Here is a 26,168-nt window from a genome sequence, read left to right as displayed (position 1 = left end):
CGTGCAAGCCGCCATCCGCGCCGCGCGCACCGCCTGCTTCGTGGAGCCCGCGCCCGACGTGGTGGCGGTGCTCGACAGCGTGGTGCAGGGCACCGGGCCGGCCTGCGAGCGCAAACGCAACATCCAGGTACGCCCGGGCGGGGGCGCGGGACTGGCCGAGGGGCCCGCAGGGGGAGCGAGCGGGCAACCTGGCGGGTGGTGCGCCGAGTGGGCCACAGGTGTGAGTGTGTTGGATCCTAGATGTGCGTGTGCGCTGACCGCGGTGTGTACTCCGGACCACAGGTACATGAGCAGGGATCCAGGTGTGCATGTGAGGATACTGATGTCTGCTGAGGGGGTACTACTGACACTCGTATGGCCCAGGTGTGCGCGTGTCGGGACTCAAGTGAGTGCTGGGTTACAGGTGCGCATACCTAGGCACCGGGAGGAGTCTGGGTTGCTATGGGTACCCACGTGCTCCCCGAAGAGAGCCAAAAGTGCACGTGTAGCCCAGGCGTGCACAGGTGCATGTGCAGCGCTCAGCAAGTGAATGCATGCCTGATGGGAGGAGCGTTCTGGGATGGCTGAGTGAGCCAATGGCAACTTCCATTGCGCGCTGGCAGATGTGTGTGTGGGTGTGGCAGGTAGGAGGCACACAGGTGTGCGCCAGGGACCTGCAGATGGGGGGGGGGCAGCAAAGTGGGAGTGACAGGTGTGTGCCAGCGAGCAGGGCAGGCAGGTGGGCTGCAGTGATGCTGGTGCAACAGGGCGGGCCTAGGTGTGCAGTGAGACGTGTGTGGCAGGGAACTCAGGTATTTGGGAATTAGTAGGTACCTCGGGGAGATATGGTTGGTAAACAGGTGTATGTCTGAGGCCAACTTTTCTTTACTCATTTCACAGATAGTGAGCACTTAGCATGTACCAGGCTCCTGGGATTTGGGGTACACACCCACATGTGTGGAGTACCTACTAAGTGCATCACACGCCATAACTCTCAGTTGTCACACGACCCTCTGAGGTAGGCTCTATTCTCACCCCAATTTTACACATGAAGAGACTGGCACAGGGAGACCAGGGAACCTGCTCAAGATCGTGCAGCTGGGAACTGGCCAAGGTGGAATGTGCGTCCCAGGCTGTCTGGCCTCAGCATCTGTGTCTGCCTTACAGACGTGGAGCTCAGAGCATGTGTTGGGGGAGTCCCAGAGCTGGGCTGGGCAGGTACCGGGGCCCAGGAGGGAGGTGGACAGGGGTGTTTGGGGGGGCAGGAGAGGGCCATGGGGCTCAGGGGGGAATGAGGAGGGGCCAGGTGTGGGGCCCATGAGCTGGGGGGGATGGGCCCAGGTGTCTGAGGCTGGGTTGGGCAGTGGCAAGTAGGCCAGGTTGGGGCATCAGTATGTGTTGACCTTGTGGGGGGACATGACACAGGGGTGAGGAGGGCACTTTGTATGGTTCCCCTCAAGGAAGTCCATCAGAGAAGGGTCACTTCTCCCAACGGCCCTGGGATGAGGTGGGTTAGTTGATCCCCATTTTTCACCTTGAGGCATGAGGCTCCAAAATGACGCCCTGACATTGCACCCTGGACCTTTCCACACTCTCCATCCTGGTCTGAGTCTGGGGAGCCCTTTCAACCCCATGCCTCACCAAACCGAGGAAGTCTCAGCTTCTTTCTCAGCAAAATGCCCACCTCAGCTGTCTCCTGACGATTACCAAGTCTTCCTTGGGGGCCCTGCCCCATCCCTTCTCCATGGTCCTCAGAATGTGGCAAGAATCCCCTGAAATTAATTACTCCCTGGTGGGCCTGCCCAACATTGGGGCTTTGAGGGCACGCAGATTCCTTCTGCTGCTTTCTGGCTCCTGCAGCTGCCCACTGGCTGCCCACTGCTGGCCGGCCACCCTGAAAATGAAGGTCGCAGTGGGTGAGCAGGGCAGCCTGCCCCAGGGAGCGACTGCACCCTCGGGGTCAGGGCATCCACCATCCTCCTCCCCAGAGCCATATCCCCCTTCCCCAGATCTACAGCCCCCAGTGCCAAACAGCCTCAGGCTGCAGGAGGTGAGGGGAGCAAACCTCTGCTTCGTAGCCCCTGCGAAGGATGGAAGGCCTGGGCTGAGGTAAGGTCACCCTCCTGCCTTCCTCGGGCAGATCCTGGCCCTGCGTCTGGCCCTTGTATGAGCTGATCTGTAGGATTCCTTAGGCCGGCAATCTCCCCCTCCCCCTCTGGCAAGAACAGTCCTTGTTCCCACGGTCCCTCATCCCCAGCCTGGCCCACTGCAGTGACTCACCCTGCTGAAGGGGGCTGGGACTTCCCTCTCCCTATGGAGGCAGGGCCTCTCCAGGGATACTGCCCACGGACAGAATGGCCAGGGCCTCTTCCCCTCCCCAAGGCCAGGCAGAGTCCAGGCTGAGGCCCTCCTAGGCCACCCTCCCTATATTTTCCATACCCCTCTCCCCTTCCCTATGCCCCGCTGTGGGCATGGGCCAGTGCTGGTTGGCAGTATGTCTCAGATGTGCCCAGGGGTCTGGGGTCTGGGCCTCTAGTGTGGGTGAGGGTGGTGGGGTGGGCAGATGATTGTTATTCTTGTGCCGGGCTTTGGCCAACTCCCTCATTGCAGGTTAAGAACTTAGTCTTTGCACCAGGCTGCCTGGGTTCAAATCCTACTCTGACACTTGCAGTTGTGTGACCTTGGGCAAGCAACTTAATCTCTGTGAGCCTCAGTTTCTTCATCTATAAAGTGGGGACAATAAAAACAATCCTTGGAGGGCTGGCCCGTGGCTCACTTTGGGAGAGTGTGATGCTGATAACACCAAGGCCACGGGTTCAGATCCCTATATAGGGATAGCGGGTTAGCTCACTTGGGAGAGCGTGGTGCTGACAACACCAAATCAAGGGTTAAGATCCCCTTACCGGTCATCTTTAAAAAAAAAAAAAATCCTTGGGCTCACTTGGTTAGAGCATGGTGCTAATAACACCAAGGTCATCGGTTTGAATTCCCATACCAGCCATCTACAAGAATAATAATGATAATAATAATAATAATAATAAATCTTTATCTCAAATGGTTGCTTCCTTGGGCTCACTTGGTTAGAGCATGGTGCTAATAACACCAAGGTCATCGGTTTGAATTCCCATACCAGCCAGCTACAAGAATAATAATGATAATAATAATAATAATAATAAATCTTTATCTCAAATGGTTGCTTTAAGGACAAAATGAATTCATTAATATGAAGCACTTGGTACCTGGCACACAGTGAGCACCAGGTAGATATCAGCTGTTGCTATTATTATGCGAGGGGAAATTATTAGCACAGGTGTGGGCTTGGTCCTAGACAGCAGACAGTGACCTAATCTGACCTGCTCTGCGGCAGTGAAGACCCCACCATCTCCCAACTCTAGCCCCAGATGGATACTCCATAAACATTTAATAAGCCCGTGTTGGGGGACTGATAGCGACTCACTGTTTCTGTTCTTGTGTACTATGCAGGCGAGCAGAGGACAGATGTGTGGCCTGGCATTTATAACATGGCTGATTCGGAAAACATGGGCAGAGGGAGCCCAGAGGGGGCCTCAAGGCTTCCCAGGGAAAGTGGTATCAAAGCTGGGGAGGTAGCCAGGTGGAACCGGTGGGAGAAGAGGAAAGGGCTCCAGGCAGAGGGAACAGCCTGTGCAAAGGCCCGGAGGTAGGAATTCCATACCAATGAGGCGGGCTGAAGGAACTGGGGGAGCAGCGTGGGCAAAGCCTGAGAGAAGGGCGGGGGAGGTGCAGGCAGGCTGTGCTGGGGAGTCTGGACTTTATACTAGGGGCATGGGAGCCATGAAGGATTAGCTAGAGGAGCACTATGATGGAAGTGAGCACCTCAGTCTTCCCTGCAGAGCGGGAAGGTAACTAGAGTACCTACCTCGTGGGACTGCAGTGGGGACTGAATGAGACAGCACATATCAGTGCTTAGTGAGCACCTGGCACGTGCTCGCCCTTGCTATATTTCCCACATTATTTCAGGAAGTCCCTAGGCAGCTGGGTGAAGACAGGGAGAGTAGTCGGGAGGCTTGTGAGGTGAGGGACTCACTCATTTGGTAGCAGATATTCCTTGAGCACTTACTGTGTGCCAGCCCCGTGGGGGCGCTGGGCCGTGGCCATGGAAACGGTGGGCTGGCCTCATTCTCTGTGGATGTGGCTGCCCTGGTCTGAGGCGGTGCTGAGGATGTGGGGACAGGGGGCAGCAGGTGGGTTCCCGACAGATTAGATTCTGGGATGCAGCCCCAGAGAGGGGGACCGGCAGGACGGAGGGGAAGAAAGCTGCCCGGGGTTTGGCCCAGTAATAGGATAGATGGGGTGCCTCTGGGACAGAAGATGAGTGTGGTCTGGGGGAGCAGGGGCCTAGAATCCCTTTCCCTCCCAGTCCTGTATGGCCTGATTTCTCCAGCACCAGGTAGTCTGGGTGGTGCTGGACATGGGGCAGTACCCCACCTTTCCCTCTGTTTCCAGGGACGTCTGACCTGCAAGTGGGGTGGTTTGGCCCGGCCTCTGGAATCCAGTCCACGGCTCCTGCTTTTGGGGTCTCTTAACGGACCTGGGCCTTGTCTGGGATCTCTCAAGCTGCCCACAGCTCTAGAGCTTCAGCCAGCTGGCATAGCAGAATTTGCCCTCCGTCCTCCACATTTTAGACAACGAAGCTTCCCCTGCCTCCTTCCTGGAGAGGGAAGGAGTTGGCTAGGTGTGAGGTCAGAGGCACAGACCCTCGGTTCCCTCCAGCCCTCAGAGGGCCCCAACTTTGTCCCTGATTGTTTTCGGCATATTTGGGGCTGTTGGATCCTTTCCTCAAATCACAGCCAGTTTGAAATGAAAGCAAATTGGGAAGTTGTCTCCCACTATCAGTGGGGGAAACTGAGGCACAGGCTCACCCAGCAAGGTGGGGGCAGGCCAAGTCTAATTCCCTTCCCTGAATCTTTCTCCTTAACCTTTGAATAACCATAATATTTGTATTTTTAAATCAAAAAGAAAACCGACAGGCAAATGGCAATTCTTTGTTTTCAAGTGTCTTTTTATAGTTAGTAAAGGTGGAAAAAAACCCTCAGGCAGGTTTAAACTGGCATGCGGTGGGTGGGTGCATGTCGTTAAGAGGCATTTTCTGCACCAATTTACTGGCTGAAATGCCGGCTGGGGGCGGAGAGAGAAAGAGCTTCCAAGATGGGCTTTTTCATTTGGGCTTGGGAGTGAGCTCCCCGTGGCCAAGGGTGCAAGCAAGGACAGTTGGCAGGATTTGGGAGGGGGTTTCCAGCGGGTTTGGCCGAGACAACCTTCCCACCTGAGAGACAGACAGGGCTTCGACCAGGAGACAGTTAACATCCCTCCCAGCCCTGAAAATGTCTCAACTCCTTGGTGCATAGTGAAAAGCCAATGTTGCGTCCTGTTCCCCTGCCCATAAGCTGTGTGACCCAGGGCCAGTCATTTAACCTCTCTGGGCCTCAGATTTTCTGACTATAATACAGGGCCAGTGCCTCCCTGTGAGGGTGTGGGTAGATTAAAATCTCACAGTCAGCGCCCAGGAAAATGGCAGGTGGAGGTATTAGTACCAGGAAAGAGAATATACATGTTAGAAAAGCATGCTGTGTGCGAGACAGCCAGACTGGCAAGGGGAGCTTAGAGGAGGGATGGCCAGGCTCTCAGAGGAGGTGATCAAACCAGGCCCTGAAGATGAGCTATGTTGTGGGCAGGGGAGAGAGGCTCAAGGCAAGGGTGTGTCTGGTGCCCGCCTGGTCTGGTAAGCCCTGACGGTTGTGCGGAGGGCACGTGCCGTCTCAGCTCCCCGGACAGAATGATAACCATCACTGGGCTCATAATTCTGAGCAACGCTGGCACTTCACAAGCCACAAACACGTTTGATCTCCCAGCCTCCTCCCCCGCATCAAGTAGACAGTGCTATTATCCCCAGTTTACAGATGGGGAAACTGAGACTCTGACTTGCCCAGGGTCACATAGCTGGCTAGCAGGAGTCAGGATCTGCAGATTAGCTGTCTGGTTCCAGAGTCCATGCTGCCAGTCTCGTGCCCGGTGGTGGCTCGTTAGCTGTGAGCTCTTGGCTCAGGCTTCTGCGGTTTCCCTTCAGGCTGGGCCATGGAGATTCGGGTGTGCCCTTTGTACACTACCACCTTCAGTGATAGCACCCTCAAACAGGTATCAGATAGAAGCTGGGAGCAGATGCTGCAGTGACAGTGCCAGAGTGGGGTGAGGCCAGGCCATGGGTGGGGGCTGCAGCTGATCCAGCCTCCTGGGGAAGTGAGGGGAAGCAGGGAAGCCCGTAGTTACATTTGTCTCTGAAAATGAGATCATCTTGCAGTGGAAGGGGTGGCCGCTGGCCCTTTGGGTGAGCAAATAAAAGATATGAGCTGAATGGTCAGTTTAAATGGTGATTTGACCGATCCTTTTCAACATTGATGGTGGGGAATCCTGGGGACCATGCTGGGTAGTGGGGCTGGGCAAGCCACCTGCTCCCCTCTAGGGCAGCGCCTCACTGTCCAGCACTTGCTAGGAGGGTGGATCTGTCATGCCCTGGACATGCCCACAGCTGAGACCTTCCTCACCCACCCAGGCCCAGAGTGGCAGGTGAGAGCTGGATCCCAGCACGAACTCCCCAGATTCAAATACTGCCTCTGCACCTCCTGAGCTGTGGCCTCAGGCAGGTCCCTTCCTTCTGTGGGCCTCTATTTCCCCATCTCTAAAGTGTGCTCCGCACAGGGAAGAATGGTACCTGGCGGTGTTCAGCAGAGGCCATGCATGAATCATTTCTGCAGAGGCCACCTTGCCTGTCCACGGCTGTGGGTTTCTCAGCAAGTTGAGTCTGGGTCCCATGTCCTGGTTACTGCAGTGAGAATAGAGATGGTGTATTTAGAAAGAGGAACTTGGAGGCTGGAGCCCCTAGTGATGAGGGATCTCTTCCCTTCTCCAGGCCTCAATTCCCTGATCTGAGTTGGCTCATAGAGTGGCAAGGAAGCTCTCACTGACACCCAGAATGCCCCCATGACATGAGAGCTCATTGTCGGGCCCTATGCAAAGCACTTACTTATCTTTTAAGCACTTACTTATCTCTTATCTTTTAATCCCCCTGGAAGCTGAATGAAGTGAGTGTTATCCCCAGTCTGCAGAAGGGGAAGCAGAGGCCCAGAGAGGTTAAGTGACTTGCCTGAGGCCACACAGCAGATAAGAGGTGGAGCGGGCATCTGGCTGCAGAGCCTGCACTTGTCACCTGTGTTCCCTGGTTCTTCCAAAAATATTGACCGAAGGGGTGTGAGCCCAAGTGGGTGGGAAGGGATGAATGGGCCCTTTCAAAGGTGAGGAAACTGACACCCGGGGAGGTTTTGCCCCTGCTAGGGCCACTGTGGGGAGCGGTGTGGGCTTCCCAATGAGGCCTGCAGAGCTGCCTGGCCCCAGTGCCCAGTGTGGTCCCAGGCTGGGGTCAGGGCGTCCCACGTGTGGGGCCCCTGCTCCCCAGACCTGCGGCTGTTCCACCTCCCACATCCGAGCTCAGCATCTCCTCAGCAACATCTCATTCCTGTCCAGGCTCCTGACAGAGGGTTCTCCAGAGTGTAGGAGTATGTGAGGAGGCTCAGCTTTTTCTTTGTTACATGACAGCTTCTCAAAAGTAACAAATCAGACCCTACCCCTACTCTCTGGGAGCCCCCAAAACAGTCAGGGAGATCATTACAGCAGACACATTGTAACTAGTGCTGACTGTTGACCAGCCTCATTGGAAGGAGTCAGGGAGGGCTTCCTGGATGAGGGGATGTTGGAACAGGACTTTGCCAGGTGGGGCTGGGAAAGGCATTCCAGGCAGAGGATATGGCAGCAGCAAAGGCCAGGAGATGTGGTGGAAAGTGGCTGGGGTAGCCGGCAGAGATGCAGCTGAGATTGTGGGAGGCCTGGCCTCCAGACCAAGGATTTGGATGCCATCCTGCATGCTGTGGGGAGCCAGTAAAGGTTTTGGGGAAGAGAGACATAGTCGATCTGGTTCCAGAAGAGACCCTGTGGCTGCTGGCCCCATGTTATTCTCGCCAGGTGCTGGCAGGAGCCGGAGACCGGAGGCAGAATCTTGTCTGGAGACCCCACTGTGGCTGGACCAGGTGACTCCCCAGGGCTTCTCCAGCTCTGACAATGGTGTGGGGATTGCCATGGTAACCAACCAGTCCCCAAGTGGGGACAGGCCCGGAAAGTCTCCGCCGGAGGCAGAGTCTTCTCTGGAGACCCCACTGTGGCTGGACCAGGTGACTCCCCAGGGCTTCTCCAGCTCTGACAACGGTGTGGGGATTGCCATGGTAACCAACCAGTCCCCAAGTGGGGACAGGCCCGGAAAGTCTCCAAGTGCCAGCCACAAAGATTTGGATCCTGGCTACTCTCAGAGTGCAGCCGTTTTCTTCTTTCCAAAGGCCATGTTTGGGTCAGGGTCGACCCAAGCAGGCTGCCCAGACAGGCGTCCAGAGGACGGGCCCTCACTCCACCCGATCTTGGCTGATACTCGATGCCGCCAAGATCTGCCGGGCCAGAGAGGCTGTCCCCGCCCAATCCACTGTCCTTTACCCTGAAACTCGATAAATCACGAGCTGGAGGAGGGAGGAAGCTCACAGCTCCATTACGAGGCCCAGTGAGGCCCCAGTGGGGCGTTAATCACGTAGCACTTTATGCTCTGATCGGTAAGTAATGGGGGGGCAGTGAGCAGAGGCCTTGACGTGGAGGCCAGGCCCAGGAAAGGAGCTCAACAGGGACTGGTGGTCACCCCCAACCCAGCCAGTTCCCCTCTCCAGCCCTTGCCCCCCATCGGTGTTGGAGGTCACTGAGCTCTCCAGAAGTGGCCATCTCCTTGATGGGCCTCAGTTTCCCCAGTTTTCAGTCCGGGACCTTTCTTGCTCCAAGTGGCTGAATTCCTGGCAGATTTTGTTGGCTCCCGACACAGCAGAGAGTCATAAAGCTGTGGTTAAGGGTGAGGACTCTGGAGCCAGTCTGCTTGAATTTGAGGCTTTTATGTGGTCGTGTGGCTGTGTGTCCCTGGACAAGTGATTGCACTTCTCTGTGCCTCAGTTTCCCTTACTGTAAGCTTATTAGAGCCTGGTGAGGATTAAATGAGATAATACAGGCAGAGGTCCTGGCACAAATAAACCATATTAGCAGCTTATTATTGTTGTTGCTGATGCTATTGTATTGTTGTTATTATTGAACTGTCCTTTCCTGACCCAAGGGTGGGTCTCTGACCTGGGATGTGGGCAACTGGAGAAAAGTACCCAGTGTCACCTCCATGGCCCCAGCACAGGGGACCCAGCCCGGAGAGGTTTGCTGAGGGCCCCAAGCTGCCCTCTCCTCTCAGCTGCAGTGTGCAGTGACTCCAGGACAAGCTGAGTGGAGTCCTGGGTGGGGCACACAGCCTGCGACCAGGCACGAGGCTGGACGGCGGCCAGCACCCCAGAGACTGGGGGCTGGGGAGGAGGTGGGAGCTTGAGGCTGCAAGTGCCTCAGCCCCAGGAGGGACTGACCTGTGGGCTCTACCACCCACCCCACTAGAGCTGGCAGAGGGAGTGGCTCTTCCCACAACATGCGGCGCGCCTCTGGGACCTGGGGGAGGGGGACTGGAAATGGGGCCGGGCTAGGCCAGAATGAGAAACAGCTTCGAGAAGGGGGAGCTGGGTGTCAGGGGGCTGCGTGCAGCTAACAGAACACGGCTGCTTGAGTCAGCGCCGTGGTGGGCCCCGTGCAGAGCAGGCGTGGCTGCTGGGGCTCATCAGCCCGCATGCTTGACCTGGGGCTCTGGCTGAGTGGCTCGTCCTGCAGGGCCTCCCTGTCCTCGGGAGCCCTGGGCCTCTGCCCAGTGGCTTGCAAAGCTAATTGGGAACATTTATCGAGCACCTACAGTGCTTAACATTGAAAGCTACTATGAGATGAGCTTTTTTCAGTGGCCCTATGTGATGGGTGCTGTTACTGTCCCATTTTACAAATGAGGAGACTGAGGTTCAGAGGGGATGGGGCATCCCACAGTGAGTTAAGAGCCACGAGACTTGGCATGTCAGGAGCCTCAGTTTCCTTATCTGTAAAATGAGGACACAACCAGAGCATGTGCATCCCCAGGTGGCTGTGAAGTACTGCACACAGTAGGTCCTGGAGGGGCTTATTGCTCCAGGTTGTGCCTGTTGCGAGCGGGTAGTGTCTTGTACTCAGGCTGTGTGATATTCCTCAGGGCTGCTTGGCCTGCTGGTTCACACAGCCCTTCCAGATGAACTCAGAGCCCAGGGGCTGGGTGACCCACCTCAGACAGGGGGTCAGGGAAACCGAGTCAGGCCTCCCTGAAGTTCTGGAAGGGTGTGCCTGAGCTGCTGTGTCCTCTGCCATCTGTCTGTTCATTCTGCCCGGTCCAGGCAGCCTGGGGCCAGACAAGGATTGCTGTACTGTGTTCTGAGGATGCCCCGCACCTCTCTGTGCCTTGGTTTCCCTGAAGCACTCCTCCAGGCTGCTTTTCCTCTGTGGCTCAGAGCCAGGCCTCCTGTCTGTTGTTCTTTGGCCTGCTCGGCCATCCCCTCCCACCCCCAACCCCTGCAGGAAGCATTTTGGTCACCCCCTGGGAGGTGCTGGTATTTCCTTTCTCAGCAGCAGGAGTTTCCTCCCTGGCATGGGGGCTGTTGCCAGAGGCCCCCCAGGAGTGAGTCCATCCTGCCCCCCCCCCCCCCCCGGGGCCAGCACACAGTAGGCCCATGGCTCTTTCCACGCCCCAGTTTACCGTCTGCAGAGGTCTCAGCCCGGGCTCCAGGGTGTTCCAAGATGTGGCACATGCTGATGTGGGAGGAAGGAGCTTAGGTTTGGGAGTCACAGGTATGGCTTCAAATCCTGACCTGGTCATGTGCAAGCGGTGGGCCGGGTGACCTTGAGAACACTTCCCCCTTTGATTTTCAGAACATTCGAAGAGGGTGGGGGAGGAGTGGTGAGGAGTCCATGAGATCAAGGGAGTGACTGGACTTTGCAGGAAGCGACAGTCCAGCGAGGGTTAGTGGCCCTTTTCTCTAAGCCTGGCTTTTGAGGCCTCCCACAGTCTGTGCCTGTCAGACCCCCATTACGTACCCTGCCCAGTCTCTGCTCACTCCCTCTCCTTGTTGGTTGGGCTGTCCCCTGGCCTGGTGGACACAGGGCTTGGTCCTGAGACTGGGCACAGGATTGGGCGTCAGCGGGGAACTGCTGACGAATGTCAGATAGCTGCACTCAGGGGAGCCCAGAAGGGACTGATCCACCTGGGCTGTCCAAGCTGAGGGAGGAGTTGGCAGGGACGGGCGGTCTAAGGAGGCTACAGAGGTCAGGGCCAGATGGAGCAGAGCACTGGGGGCCCAGAAGCAAAGTCAGTTTATGTTCAGACCACTAGGGAACCACTGAAGGCTATAGAGCTGCAGAGGGGATGTGACCTGCTTTACAGGTTTTTTAAAAAAGAAACTTTTCATTTTGAATAATTTTAGATTTACAAGAAAGTTACAAAGGTGGTACAGAGAGTTCCTGTATATCCTTCCCAAATTTCCCCCCTTGCTAACCTCTTACGTTACCATGTTACATTTGTCAGAACTAAGAAACCAACCATTGACAACTTGACTCTCAGCTGAGTTCCAGACTTGATTCCACGAATGTCCCCTTTCTTTTCCAGGATCCCACCTTGCATTTAGTGCTTTGCTGTTTTAAAAGCTTCCTTTGGCTGCCGTGGAGGGTGGATGGAAGGGGGCCCAGCTTCAGGAGGTGTTGGGGGCTCTGGCAGGGTGTGGTGATCGTCAGCCACCCTGCAGTCTTAATTCCCAAAAGTGATTGTGTGCTTTCAGCCCTGTGGCAAGGAAACCTGACTTTCCCAGGATCATAAACAATCAAAAACTTCAGGCAGGAAGGTGCCCTCACTTCTCAAGCACAAAACCCCAACAGCCGGTGTAGTAGTTGTGTAGTCTATTCCTGGGACGGAACCACTGGGTTTTGCAACCTGCCACAGAGCCCACCATCCTCTGCAGAGTGCCACCTGCCGTGGGACTGAGGTTTGGTGGGGTCTGCGGGCAGGATGTGAAGCCTGAGAAGCTGGGCTCTTTAAGCTCTCCCTCCAACTGGCTTCCTGGGGAGAGAAAGTCAACACAATTACAGTTGGTAGTAAAATCAATATGTCAGAGTTTTAATAGAAGAGTGGGCAGAGCCGAGCTTTGGCCCCGGGAGGCAGCCAGCTGGAGGGGGAAGGGCATCCTGCTCTCAGAAAAGGCCTGAAACCAGTGGCCATTGCTCATCCCATTTTAGAGGTGCAAACAGATTCTTAGAGGAACCAAAACTAGCACTCAGATATCACCTGGGCCTGAACACCCACCTCCCCTATGTTGCTGCACACAGTAGGCATACAGTTGACCCATACTTTTCTCTCAGTTCTTCTGTGTCCAGTGCAGCTGAATACAGTCATTCACACTTTAGTCAAAATTAGTTCCCGTTCTTTAGTAAACACGCCAGAGCACAGTTGCCACCCTGGAGAAGCTCGTGCATATGCCACCATGATAAATGTGGAAGTGGTGGCCAGCACAATGCTGTCACAGAGGAAGGGAGATTTTTTTTGAATCACATCTTGAAAGCTGGCTAAAAATTTGCTGCCTGAGCATGCCTGGAAAGGGAACAGCATGGATGAAGACAAAGGGGACTGAAGTGCCAGGGGAAATGCCCGTGGCTCAGAGGTGTGGGAAGGGCACTGGCTGCTGCGGGAACAACATTTAGGAAGAAGGAGCCCGGCAGGAAAGTGTGGGCACATTTGAGGAACCGAGAAGCTCAGCGTGGTTGGGGCAGGGATGGCAGAGGGAGGAGACGGGGCCTGAGCGGCTGGCCAGGCGAGAGGGGGCTTGGTCCCGGGGACAGCCGGGAGCTCGGGGTTTGCGTCAGGTTGGGGAGTTGGGTTCGAGGGCCGCCCCGCGTGCCACGTGAAGGAGGGGCGGTGTCCAGAGAGGGACTGCGGGCAGGATCGCAGGCCACCATCCCAGGCCAGCGCCCGCCGGTGACACTCCCGCCTGCTGCCGGGGGACACCGCCGCTTCCGTCTTCCAGCCGGTCGCAGCCTCGTGACTTCCCGGGCGGCCTTGGAGCACAGATCGTTCAGAGCAGCCCGTCGCTTACTTCTCCTTTAAAATTTTTTTTTAGTTTTATTTTTAGGTTAAGAAAAAAAAAGTTGGGGGAAAAGCTTTTTAGAAAATTCCTTCGGTGCAGAATTAATGGCTTGTGAGCGTGGGGGGGGGGGGGGCGCTGGGCTCCCACGTGTCCCCTCTCACATGTCCCCTCCCCACCACCTCCCACCCTGGCCTGCAGATCACCCTGCGCTGGGCACCTGGTCCCCCTTGTCCCAGCACCCCCACCCCAGATTGCAGGGCCCAGGGCTGAAAACCCCAAAGGTGTCATCTGGGGCTTCCCAGATCTCCCCTCCCAGAGTTCGTGTCCCCTGGGTGAGGGTTTACTGTTTTAATTGAAAAACAACTCTATTTTTAATGACAAAAGTAATCCGAATTCATTGAAGAAGTCATAGAACCCCTAGGAAAAGCACCCCTGGCAGTGGGACTGGGGCCACCACCTGACCTGTCCCTGCAGCTGCAGGACTGCGGAGGGGTGGGGTCGGCCCTGGAGCGGCAGCTGGGGAGATAGTTCAGCACCCACTTACAGGGCTGTCCCCAGCTCGGCCGCACACAGGGTGAAGTCAAAGGACGAGAAGGAGCCAATTATAGGACAGTCTGGGGAATGGCACTCAGGCAGAGAGAACAGCAAGGGTTGCGGTCCCTGCAGCAGGACCAGCTTGTGAGCCTGAGGAAAAGACATGCGGCCAGTGTGGCTGGAGAGGAGGAGGGGGGTCGTGAGGGGATGGGATGGAGTCAGGAGGTCACAGGCCATACGAGGATTTGGGATTCAGTATTTATCCTGAGCGTCCTGGAAACCAATGGAGAGTTTTAAGCAGTGGAGACCTGCTTTGCATTTTTAAAGGGCTCATTTGTCAGCCACTTTCAGGGGTGGAAAAGGTCAGGAACAGAGTGGACCCAGAGAATGAGGGGGGCTAGAGAGCTGTCCAGGCGAGAGGATGGCTGCCTTAGTGCAGTCCGAGGCAGTCGAGCTCAAAAGCTTTTTTTTTTTTTGTCTTTTTTCCTGTCCGGCAACGGATCGCAACCCTCAGTGTCGCGCCCATACCGGACCGGGACCGGCAACGGGATCGCAACCCTCGGTGTTGCTCCCACACCTCGCTCAGCCAGTGAGCGGGAACCGGTCTGTATGTGGGATCCGAACCCTCGGCGGGAGCACCACTGCACTCCCAAGCGGCAGACTGTAGCAGTGCGCCACCAGGCCGGCCCGAGCTCAAAAGCTTTTGAGGAAGGCATGATTTGTGCCAAATTCTATTTTATAATCATCACATTAGCAACAATCATGTCTGAAACACGACAGTATCAGCTCACACTTTGCAGGCACTTATGTGGGCCATGCACTGTTCAAGCTCCCCACAATGAATTATATCCTCCCAGCTCCTACGAAGGAGGTACTGTAGATGTGCCCATTATCTGGTTGAGAAAACTGAGGCTCGGGTCACCCACAGCCATCCTCTGGAAGACCACTCACTCATGGATTTTGGCTCAGAGCACTTCCAGCCCCACCCCCTCACAGGGCTTGGGGCTTGACCCCCCCAGAGCCTATTATCGGGCCTCAGCTGTGTTTATATGCCCAAGGACAGACAGACCTACTATATATTGTTTTCCTTTGAAAACTAACTGAGCCTTTGTGCAAAAACCATGTGAGCACATCATCAACAGCTTAGGCTTGCAAAAAGTACAGACAAAAAATTTAAAAAGGGAAAGTCTCCATAAAGTTGTGCCCTAAAGCTGGTTCCAATGCTACATTCTCGTGACCTCCCTGAGTCCCTGCTCGGAAACTCTGATGGCCAGATGCTGGCATCTAGGGGCTGAGGAATGGGCTCAAGTCAGCTGCCAGGTTCAGTCCTGGTGGCGCAACATTGCAGCTGGTGATTCCCCTCTGAGTCTCAGTTTCCCCATCTGTGATACAGGACCTCATAGGGCCGCCAGGATTCAGAGAGTTGGTGCACCAGCCTGGCACAGTGTTAGTCTGCAGTGAGTGAGGCCTGTTGTTACGTTTACTATTGTGACTGTTACTTTACTGATTATGCACCAGTTTTACCAAAATGGCCCCATGACATTCTGTAACTTTTCTCATAATCAATAAGATGAATGTTGTCACTAAGGGGTGGGGGTTGCTTTCCTGGATTACGTGCTGTGATTTACTTGCTGAGTCCTGTTGGACATGAAGTTGTGTCCCCTTTGCACGTCTCTGAACCACCGTGAGCCTGTGTCTGTGGACTTGCACACTTACTGTCTCAAAGGTGCTTCCTGGGGGCCTGCTTTCTATTTTTGCACAAACTGCATAAGGAAACTTTGAAAGGACTAGTAAGACCCAGGAAAAGGCAGTGAAGGCAGGAGCAAGTCCAGGGAATGGCCAGGGACTGGGGTCACCTCCTGCGGCTGACCAGCTCGTGGGAAGTGGGGCTGATTTGCCACTGGAGGGGCACAGGTGACACTGGGCCAGTGTGGATGTAGGACTGTGCTTCCAGACATACCTGGCCACACTCTGCCACCTGTAATGTGTGCTTGGGGAAGGGAGGAAGGGCTTCAGTCTGGGGAAGCCCGAACCTGGAGTTTCCTAAGCTACTGGGACTTTAAGGTGGTGGTCTTGGGGCCAGAGCAGGCGGCCCGACAGGGGCCCCAGAGTTTCTGTGGAAACAGAGCCAGCAAGTCTATAGGACAACACAGCTGAGGCAGGGGGACACCTCTTCGGTAGGGACACCAGCAGGTAAGTTGAGGCAGAGGTGGCCTCGGGTGATCTGGTGTGGACTTCTCTGCTCTGCCTGCTGGGAGCGGCCAGGAAGGGCAGCTCCAGGGGCATAGGGGGGTGTAGATCTGACCCCGTCTGACCTCCCTAGCCTCTTAAAAATCAAAGCTGTCATCATTCCCTCGACAGCCCTGCCTGCCTCCCTCACGTGACTCCTCCTGTCTGGCCCCTACATACCTCAAACATCCTGTCCTTGGGGCAGCCACATGACCCAAGCCAAGGTCAGGGCTAGGTCTGGGGTTGGGGACAGGGTCCTGTTGGTGTTTGGGCCTCAGTCCAGAGCTGGGGGCATAAAGCTAGAGCTAGACTTGGAAGCTGTGATGCTGGAGCCTGAGCTACCAGCCTGCTGTGTGGGCAGGGAGCCAAAGAAGGTTCTGGAGCCGAGATCTGACATGCTATTTCCCTTCCAGCTGCAGCCGGAGCAGCTGGACTGTGGCGCTGCCCATCTGCAGCACCCGCTGTCCATCCTGCAGCCCCTGAAGGCCACGCCTGTGTTCCGAGCCCCGGGTCTCACCTCTGTGGCCGTGGCCAGCGCCAACAACTACACAGCGGTCTTCCTGGGCACAGTGAATGGGAGACTCCTCAAGGTACGGCCATGTGGGGTGGGGGGAGGCGGGGAAGCTCCCCTAGAGTCCCTTCACATGGCTTCTGCAGGTCCAATATGATCCCTTATTTTCTCCTGTTTGCCTAGCATTTTACAGTTTACAAAGCATTTTTCAAGCCTGTTTTCCCCACTATTCCTCATGACAATATGTGGCCCATTGTGCAGAGGAGGGAAACCAGAGCTCACAGAGGGCCCTTCTCTCAGGGGCTCTAGGACTGGGCCTTTGAGGCCAGACAGATCTGAGCTTGTCTCTGGCCTCTGCCACTTTCTGGCTGTTTGACCTTGGGCAATGCACGTTCTCTCTTCGGGCCTCAGTTTCCCTATCTGCTAAGGGCTGTAAGGTCTGGTGGGGCTTTGAAGTTAAAGGCCACAGCCTGGCAAATAGGAACTCTCATTCACATCTCCTCTCTGACCCTGCAGGAGTTAGTAATAGCCTGGCTCCTGGCCCTGATATTCCCAGACCTGGGAAGGGATGCATGGAATCTGGTTTTCCCATTCTGGGGCTGGACAGACAAGGCAGGACCTTGAGGGGGCGACCCCAGGTGAAGCCCTGGACCTGCCCCCCTGCCTCTGACATGCTCCCCATCAGGAACGTCAGCTGCCCCCCACAGCTCCATCCTGTGCCAGGCCCTGGCCTAATTGATGCAGATCTAATAATCCAATTCCCCTCAGCTGCTGGGCAGCCGCCTCGGGCAAGTGAGGGTGGGGATCTGAGCCCCCCACCCCCCGCCACCAGCCTGGCCTCGAACCTTCCAGCTGTGGTGGGGGAGCAGGGCGGTGGGGCTCAGGGAGCATCTTTCTCAGCCTCTGAATCCCCCATCAAGGTCGGCAGACAATGGAGGCACGATCAGAGGGGCTCATGTCTTGGGGTCGGATACTTGGATTTGGCTCCTGGCTCTGCTGCTCCCCACTGTGTGACAGGGGGCAGTTGCTGCTCTCTTCTGAGCCTCGATTTCCTCATCTGTTGAGAGGAAAATGGGCTGGACAGTCCAGGACTGTGGTCAGAGTCTCCTCCATGCCCTACTCATGAAGCTGCAGTTATTAGGCACCCACTGTACCCAGTGCCTCTAAGTGCATGTCACGGGCATCATGTTGTCAATTCTCACCCCTGAGATGGGGGCAGGGCTAGGATTCCCATTTCACAGATGAGGACAGTGAAGCTCTGAGAGGGGAAAGGACTGCCCCAAAGTCACACAGCCAGAGGTGGGGCTGGATTCAGGTCTTAGCTGGCCCAAAGCCCACCCTACTCCTCAACCTGGGACCCCTGCACCTGCTACCTGCACAGTGTGGTGTCTATCTTCCACCAACTCTTCCCCTACTCTGGGCTGAAATAAAAAACCCAGCCCAGGCCTGGGAGCACACTAGGTGCTCAATAAACCTTCCAAGGAGTGGGAATGAGATTGAGCATCTGTTGGATGCCTGGGGTTGGGATTGGAGGTGTGGGCTGTGCACTGAACCTGGGCTGGCTCTGCTGGGACAAAGCCTGTGGGAGCCTGGGGAGAGAGTAATGTGGACTTGGTTTGTACAGGGCTTTAAAAGGGGGAGGGGAAGAAATGTTCCAGAAGGGAGCGCAGCACAGGCAGAGGCCTGGAGTCTGGACTGGGTGAGTTGGGTTGAGTGGGTGGAGAGGAGGCTGGGAGGGTAAGTCACGGTTGGATTGTCAGGGCCTCAAATGCCAGAATGAATTTATTCCATAAGCAGGAGGGAGCTACTAAAGGTTTTGGAGCCCCCAGAGCAGTGCTGGGGCAGGAGGCCCCAGTGAGCTGGCCCAGGGAGGCGTCTAAACCACCAGCCCCCAGTTCAAGATTTCCAGCTCAGGGCCTGGCAGAGCCCCCAGAGCAGTGCTGGGGCAGGAGGCCCCAGTGAGTTGGCCCAGGGAGGCGTCTAAACCACCAGCCCCCAGTTCAAGATTTCCAGCTCAGGGCCTGGCAGGGCCTTGACAAGGCAGCATGCAGAGGGGCTCTCAGAGCCTGTGAAGCCCCCAGGCCCCGGCTAGTCCTGGTTTTCCCCGCCCCTAGAACTTGGCTCCCCATAGCCCTGGCCTCGGCCTTGGATTCTGAGGTCACGCAGGCCTGGGTTTGCATCGTGACCTGAGACTTCATCATTCTGTGACTGTTGCCAAGTCCCTTGGCTTCTCTGGGCTTCAGTTTCCTCATCTGTGAAAAGGGTGTGAAAACAGCTTTCCTCAGGCCTGGCCCCCTCGGTGCTTTGCTGGTGTCTTCTCATTTAAAGCCACCCAGTCCTGTGGGGCCGGTACCATTGTTAGGCCCATTAGCTCAGGAAACAGGTTCAGAGGGAAAGTGACTTGTACAACTTGTGTATTTGTTGGTTTTGTTTTTGTGTTTTTTGGTGGCTGACTGGTATGGGGATCTGAATCCTTGACCTCGGTATTGTCAGCACCACGCTCTAACCAACTGAGCTAACCAGCCAGCCCACAACTTATATATTTGTACAAAGGTGAAAACCAGAATTCAAACCCAATTTCTGCTCTTAGCCCTGATGCCAAACAGCCTCCCAGAAAACGTCTTGTAAGCTGCAAAGCCCGTATGTGTTCACAGGGCGGCATGTGTTGGAGAAGAATGTGGGGGGTTCTTGGTGGGCACAGCAGAGGCACAAGTACAGAGGCGGGACCCACTGTCCTGCCTTAGGTGCCTGGGATTTCCCACCTGTCCTGGAAGGGCTTGAGACAGGATGGGAAGGCCGAGCCCCTGAGGCTGGGTCAGGTTCTCCCCTGTGTTTGGCGGCCCCTGCTGTGGGTACCTCCTGAGGCAGCCTCATGCTGACGGCTGGCACCCCTGCAGATCAACCTGAACGAGAGCATGCAGGTGGTGAGCCGGCGGGTGGTGACCGTGGCCTATGGGGAGCCTGTGCACCACATCATGCAGTTTGACCCAGCAGACCCTGGTTACCTGTATCTGATGACATCCCACCAGGTAAGGCCAGAGCCGCAACCTGACAAGGTCCTGAGACAAGCTGAGCTCTCTTGCTCCTCTGGCCTTTGCATGTGCTATTCTTCCTGCCAGGAACACCCTCCTTCCCCATCCCCCTCATCTGCTAACTCTGCCTCCACCTCCCAGCACAGGCTTCACCTCTGCAAGGAAGACTTTCTCCCCATGTTTTCCCATCACAGCGTCGAGCCTCGTTTCCCCAGCCTCCCATGGTGCTCGCCATGCTGACTCTACCACTTCCTGCCCCCAGATGGCCAGGGTGAAGGTCTCCGCATGCGACCTGCACTCCACCTGCGGGGACTGCGTGGGTGCGGCGGATGCTTACTGTGGCTGGTGCACCCTGGAGACACGGTGAGGCTGCAGTGGCCATGGCTGGGCCAGGAGGGCTGCGGTGGGTGGGAGGGGCCGCCTGGGAGCTGACCCTGTGGGTGCCACTACAGGTGCACCCTGCAGCAGGACTGCGCCAACTCCAGCCAGCGGCATTTCTGGACCAGCGCCAGTGAGGGCCCCAGCCACTGTCCCACCATGACTGTCTTGCCTGCCGAGATAGATGTGCGCCAGGAGTACGCAGTGAGTTGGGGGAACCAGGATCCAGCTTGGGGGACATGGGATGGAGGGTGTCCCTTCACCCGGCACCCAAGCCCCAGAGGTGGAGACTCCTGACTGTGGTGTCCCAGGGACGTAGAGGCAAATATTGAGAACAGCGACAGCGACTGGGCTCTGAGGATGGGCATTCTTACCTAACACCGTTGGTGGGGGGAGTTCTGGTGGCCCAGCCTGGGCTGGGGCAGCTCAGTGTTTGAGGCTCCTCTGCCCCTCTCCCCATCATTGCACATCACAGAGTCTTTCCTGTGCAGACTGGGCGTCATTCTTCCGTGCACTCATTCGCTCAGCAGATATTGAGCACCTTCTTTGGGCCAAACACAGTCCTAGACTCTGGGGACACATCCATGAACAAGACGGACCCCAGCCCTTGAGGAGCTGACATGCTTGTATAGGAGAGAGAATAGGAGAGAGAATAAGCAGGATAAAGTGTTAGGATGGGTGGGGCCGGCCCTGTGGCGCACTGCTACAATGCGCCGCTTGGGAAGCACGGCGGCGCTCCCGTCGAGGGTTCGGATCCCACATACAGACCGGCCGCTCACTGGCTGAGCGAGGTGCGGGAGCAACACCAAGGGTTGCGATCCCGTTGCCGGTCCTGGTCCGGTACGGGCGCGACACTGAGGGTTGCGATCCGTTGCCGGTCACGAAAAAAGACAAAAAGGAAAAAAAAAAAGTGTTAGGATGGGGATAAGTATGGAGAAAAAGAAAGCAGAACAGAGAGAGGGGTGGGGGTTTGGACACCAGGTTGGGGCAGAGGGAGGTACCACCCCCTTCTTGGCACATTGTTAGTCCCTGTACACTGCAGAGTGACATTTGAGCAAAGATACAAAGGAGGTGAGCCTAGGTGAGTATCTGGGGAAGAGTGTGCAGACAGAGGGAACTGCCAGCTCAAAGGCCCTGATGTGAGAACGGGATTGGTGTGTTTGGGAGAGTATTAGGGGATGGGGTCAGAGAGGTCATGGGGGCCAGATTATGCGGAGCCTTTTTTGTTCAGGTGGGGAAACTGAGGTCCAGAGGGTCACAGGTAGGGTGCAGCCTTCTGACCTGGAGTCCTAGCCACCTGCCACCCCTTCCCCCAGGGGACACTCAGACAGGGCCAGACCCTGGGTTGATGCTTAGCCCAGGGTGGGAGCAAGGTTTGAGGGAAGCAGCCTGGGCCCCCAGAGCTGAGGGCCCCTCGCCCCCAGGGCATGATCCTGCAGATCTCAGGCAGCCTTCCCAGCCTCAGCGGCATGGAGATGACCTGTGACTACGGGAATGACATCCGCACCATGGCCCGAGTGCCAGGCTCCACCTATGGCCACCAGATCGCCTACTGCAACCTCCTGCCAAGGGATCTGTTCCCCCCCTTCCCTCCCGACCAGGGTAAGCACCACCAGGCTGTCAGCACAACCCTGTGGGGGCTCCCAGAGGCCCAGCCCTGGAGGGGTATATTGGTGGAATCTCAGGCACAGGGGTGGCAGGGGGTCCTATCACAGCCTCTGATGTCAGTAGAGACCCCCTGCCCCCATGTCCTCTCCCTGCTTCCCCTGACCTATTCCAGACCATGTGACCGTCGAGATGTCTGTGAGGGTCAATGGGCGGAACATCGTCAGGGCCAATTTCACCATTTATGACTGCAGTCGCATCGCACAAGTGTACCCCCACACAGCGTGAGTGGGCCGGGGGACTTAACTCCAGATGATGGGAGGAGGAACCGGGTCCCCAGGGAAGGGTCTTTGTTCTCAGGAAGTCCCTTGGAAGAAAAAGCATAGTGCCCTAGAGGCAGACAGGACCCTGGGTCGTTCACTTACCAGCTTATTTATTCACTCAACAAACTCTTATACCCAGTGCCTGGCCTTGGTGAACATCCAGGCTGGCAGGGGCAGAGAGAAGTGCTTTGATTACACTTAATTTAGTTTCCTAAAGGCCTTGCCTATATCTATTTTCTCTTTGTATACCTCTCTTGGCGGGGAGCTCACTACCCTACAAGGTGCCCACTCCCTCCCAGGCCCCTCTGACAATGAGAAAGACCTTTCCCTGTGCTGGGATCTGCCTTCTGGGTCCCAGTTCCTAGAGGTGGGGGTGAGGCAGTGAGTGTGGAGCCGAGAGTCTGAGGGCCCCTTGTCTTCCAGCTGCACCAGCTGCCTGTCTGCACAGTGGCCCTGCTTCTGGTGCACCCAGCGGCACACCTGTGTCTCCAACCAGTCTCAGTGCGAGGCTTCACCAAACCCCACGGTAAGCCAGGCCCAGGGACGCCCCTCACCTCTACCGTTTCATCACCTTTCTCTTTTGCTAATTCTGCTTGCTGGGAATATCTCCACACTGTCACATCGTCCCTTGGTGGTGGGCTTAACAGCTGTGTGGGTCTTAGCACGTTTAACCAATCCCCTACTGCTGGACATACTGGTGGCTTCCTGTCTCTTGTTCGCATTTTAATACAGCCAGCGCACTGTGCACAACCAGGGTTATTCCCTGAAGACCAATTCTTAGAAATGATACTTTGGGGCAAAAGTTCAGCCATATTTTCACTCCTTTAGCTCATCTACCCCCCAGAAAGCCCGAGCCAGTCTGTACTCTGCCTCATTTCTGCCTGTCCTGCTAATACTGGGTAGTTTTTAATTTTACTTTCAATAGTTTCAGCAACCCTCAGAGTTCAGGGCAATTGTCCCTGAGGCCTAGGGAGGTGATTTGTTTAAGGCCACCCAGCCAGGAAGTGCCAGACTTGGGCCTTGAACCCAAGTCCCTCTGGCTCTGGAGCCCATGTTCTCTCTGTCAAATTGGAAACTGGGTGGATAGGCCCCTGCCTCAGTTTCCCCATGGGCAGTGGGGACCCAGGTGCTGTGACTCTCAGAAACCACAGGCTCCCACTCCTCTTGCTCATGTTAGTCCCTGGGCCTGTGAGGGCCGATTCGATGCTAGCCAGGGATGCTGGATTTAATCAATTAAGCGGGGGACAGAGGGTGGTGGTGGGGACAGGAGGAAATAAAAAGTGGAAATACACACATCTGGCCACTGGTTGGTTTCTGGAATGTGTTCTCTGGCTGGGGGCCTCTCGGCTTTAGAGCCTCTAAGGCCACCTCAGCCTTATGCAGGAGGTGACCAAATGGGACTCCTGCGAATTGGCTGGGGTGCTAATACCCAGCTAGGTAGGATGTGCCCTGAGATCACAACTCACACTCTCAGACCTGGCTGCTGAGCCCTCTGTCTCAGATCAGAGCTGTGAGGGGCTGGAGTGAGGAACCAGGTCCCTGCTGTAGCACATCTCTCCAGGAAAGGACGTTCCTGCCCATTTTCTGGGTGGCACGACTGAGGTAGCCAACATGACCCCTGGTGCCCTGGCTCCCTGCAGAAGGAGGTCACTGGGGCCCCTCCCTGGGTGTGCATCCCAGGGAAGCGGCTCCAGTCCCCAGAGCACCTTAGGCCCCAGCCTCTGGGCTTGGGGCCCAGGGAATGTCACTGGGAGTCGTGGAAGCCTGTCTGCCTGCAGCAGGTGCCAGGAGCAGGTGCTCAGGAGGAGCTCAGCCTGGAGGCCTCTGGTCACACCTGCCACCTAACCCTCAGAACTTCTTGGAAGAAGAGCCCAGCAGGAGTAACACTTAACTCAGAGGCTCAGGGCTGCGGGTTCCGGCACTGGCAGAGAGGCCCAATGCCGTGCGCCAAACTGTGGGGGAGGTCCCGAGCTGCTGCACTCAGCACCAGGATTTCCACAGTCACGCCCAGCGAGGACTCTGCTCTCGCTGTCTGGGGGCTACACCTCAGTCACTTCTCTGCTTTCCGGCCCCCAGCCCAGGCTGCGTACATGGTAGGGGCTCAGTGGGTGTCAGCATGAAGCTCCTCTGCCAGCAGCCTGCCTTCCTGTGCTCTGACCCAGAGGGGTGATGGGGCAAGGAGGACGCAGCCTCGTTATAATGCTCATTCAGCATTTATTGAGTGCCTGTTGTATGCCTGAGTCTGTGCTAGGCACTGGGAAAGAACCCAGTTAGAGGCGGTCCTGCCTTCCCCGCCATGAGCCTAGAGCCTGAGGTGTGTGAGCTGTGGCTGTGTGATCCCAGGCAGGTTACTGAGCCTCTCTGTGCTTGTTCCCCCATCTGTCAAATGGGGGCTACCTCAAGGGCTGTGGTGGGGATCTGGAGTTACACCTGTAAGGTACCACCCCCTTCTTGGCACATCGTAGGTGCTCACTCAAAGGCCACCATGCTCCTCAGGAGCTGATGGCCACTGTCTCTGTGGGTGGGGCACGGAGGACTTCTGAGAGCGGATCTTCGTGCGGGGTCTTGACAGATATGTAGGAGCTCACCAGCTGAGAGTGTCTCCATGGCAATGCCCCATCAGACTGCTCTCCCCAGGTCTGTAGTATTTCGGGCCAGGAGTTGGGGTGGGGGCAGGGAGGAACCTGTCTTAGAGGATTACTGTAATCCAGCAGGAGAAGAGGCAGCCTGCGCCGGGCCTGCAGGAGGCTCAGAACCGATGCTTAATTGGGCATTTAATAAGTGCCGGTTAGCCGCAGAGGCACCGTGCCTCTCTGGGCAGACAACGGGGGCAGCAGGGTCTGCACATCCACCTGGAGGACCCCTCAGGAGCTGGGAGGAGACATGTCCCTGGGAAGTAAGGGGCTGAGTCCCTGTCACTTTCCCATTGTCCCTGTTGGTCCCCACATGAAGGAAGTGGGGATGCAGCCGCACTTGAGTGGACGATGCTGGGAGGAGTGCACCAGCTTTCAGGGGAGGGGAGGGGAGTGAGAAAGGTGGACCTGGCCTCCATTTTCAGGTGCCTGAGGGAGGATATGGCCTCCCAAGGACAACTTCCCCAAGGTGGTGGAACATGAGGCCTTGGCAGAAAGGAGGGTCTGGGCAGATGGAGGTCTAGGTGGGAGCCTGGCATGGACCACACACTAGGGGGGACTGTCATTGGGGGCCGATGGAGAGAGTGGTTTGGTAGGAACACGGGAGCAGTTGTGCGGGGGCCATGGGTGCAGAAAGGTAGGGAGGGACCAGGTCTGGTGGATTCATGGTCCCTGGGTCGATGTGTCCTGTGCTGGGTTGGGACACCAGCTCTCTCCCCTCGAGCTTGGGAGAGACGGTGTGAGAGTCATGAGGACTGCTCCAGCCTCAGTTTCCCCGCTGGCCCATGAGGACTCTGACCAGGTGACAGGTGAGGCCCTGCACAAACCTGTGCATGCCGGGCCCACATCTGGGTTTCTTGTGGCTCCTGAGGCCTCTCCCGTTCTCTCACCTTCTCGGCCCTTTCTGGAGCACAGTCAGCCAGCCGTGGGTTGCTGAGCTGTGGGCTGTGCTCTGTCCTGTGCCCCAGCACAGGGATGAAGCTGCTGGCTTTTTCAGAGGCACTGATGGCTTGGGTTGGGATAGGAGAGGGAGACCCAGATCCTTTGGTTACAAGCAGAAAAAACTGAGCCCAAACTGGCTTCTGTCCTGTGGAATTAATTGGCTAATGCAAGTGAAAAGTTGGGGGGGGGGTGCATCACCTTCAGGCACAGCTGGATCTAGGAGTCCAACAATGCTGTCAGGGGCCTCCCCGCCCCTCTGGGTGGCTCCATGCTCAGGCAGGCCCCCCACTCTTGGTGGCAAGGTGGCCTCAGCAGCTCCACCCCACAAGCCCCAGGAAACTGGAAGAGCTCCCCTTCCTCACTGGTTCTGCAGGAGTCCCGTAGTTGAGTCTTACTGGCTGAACTGGGGTCATACACACTCCCTGAACCATGTGTTGAGGCCAAGGTGGGCCTGGAGCACCCACCCATGCCTGGGGCTGTGGAGCAGGGTCAGTCTTTCCAAATCACAGGCCTGTGGGGGAAGGTTCCCCAAAGGCCAAGCCAGACTTAGAGGCCGACGGGCTGGAGGCTGCAACAGACCAGCTGGCCCCTGGAGGCTTAGCAGACCGTGGGGAAGGCACCAAAGGAGGGTGAAGGTGTGTCAGGACTCTCGGCCTTGATTCACTGTGTGGACTGGGCACAAGCATCCATGTGGCCACGGGTTATAGGTGGTCAAGGCAGGGGGCCCTCAGGATGGTCCCGCATCATTCATTATGGGGGTCCTCTTGTGAGAGCACCTCCTGCCCCAATCCTCAACCCCCAGCCTCTCCTGTCAGACACCTGCCCATAGGTGGGGTGGAGCTGGAAGGACAGAGACACCGGGCTCCCGGCCAGCT

At 56.5% G+C, this 26,168-nt stretch overlaps 1 protein-coding gene across 1 annotated transcript in view; it reads left to right on the top strand.

Moving 5' to 3' along the window:
• Positions 1–26,168, top strand: part of PLXND1 (plexin D1) — a gene marked incomplete at its 5' end in the record, with an annotated part of 52,643 nt that overhangs the window by 1,352 nt on the left and 25,123 nt on the right. Inside the window, 8 exons of the mRNA XM_008574050.1 lie at positions 47–127; positions 16,283–16,459; positions 19,278–19,409; positions 19,675–19,775; positions 19,865–19,994; positions 21,215–21,392; positions 21,571–21,679; positions 22,142–22,244. Coding sequence (XP_008572272.1) covers positions 47–127; positions 16,283–16,459; positions 19,278–19,409; positions 19,675–19,775; positions 19,865–19,994; positions 21,215–21,392; positions 21,571–21,679; positions 22,142–22,244 — 1,011 coding nt within the window. The remainder of the gene's footprint in view (positions 1–46; positions 128–16,282; positions 16,460–19,277; positions 19,410–19,674; positions 19,776–19,864; positions 19,995–21,214; positions 21,393–21,570; positions 21,680–22,141; positions 22,245–26,168) is intronic.

The sequence above is a fragment of the Galeopterus variegatus genome, unplaced genomic scaffold (assembly GCF_000696425.1).
Source record: "Galeopterus variegatus unplaced genomic scaffold, G_variegatus-3.0.2 Scaffold990, whole genome shotgun sequence".
NCBI classification, from domain to species: Eukaryota; Metazoa; Chordata; class Mammalia; order Dermoptera; family Cynocephalidae; genus Galeopterus; species Galeopterus variegatus.
The sequence above is the reverse complement of the archived record's forward strand: the minus strand, read 5'-3'. Positions and strand labels throughout refer to the sequence as shown.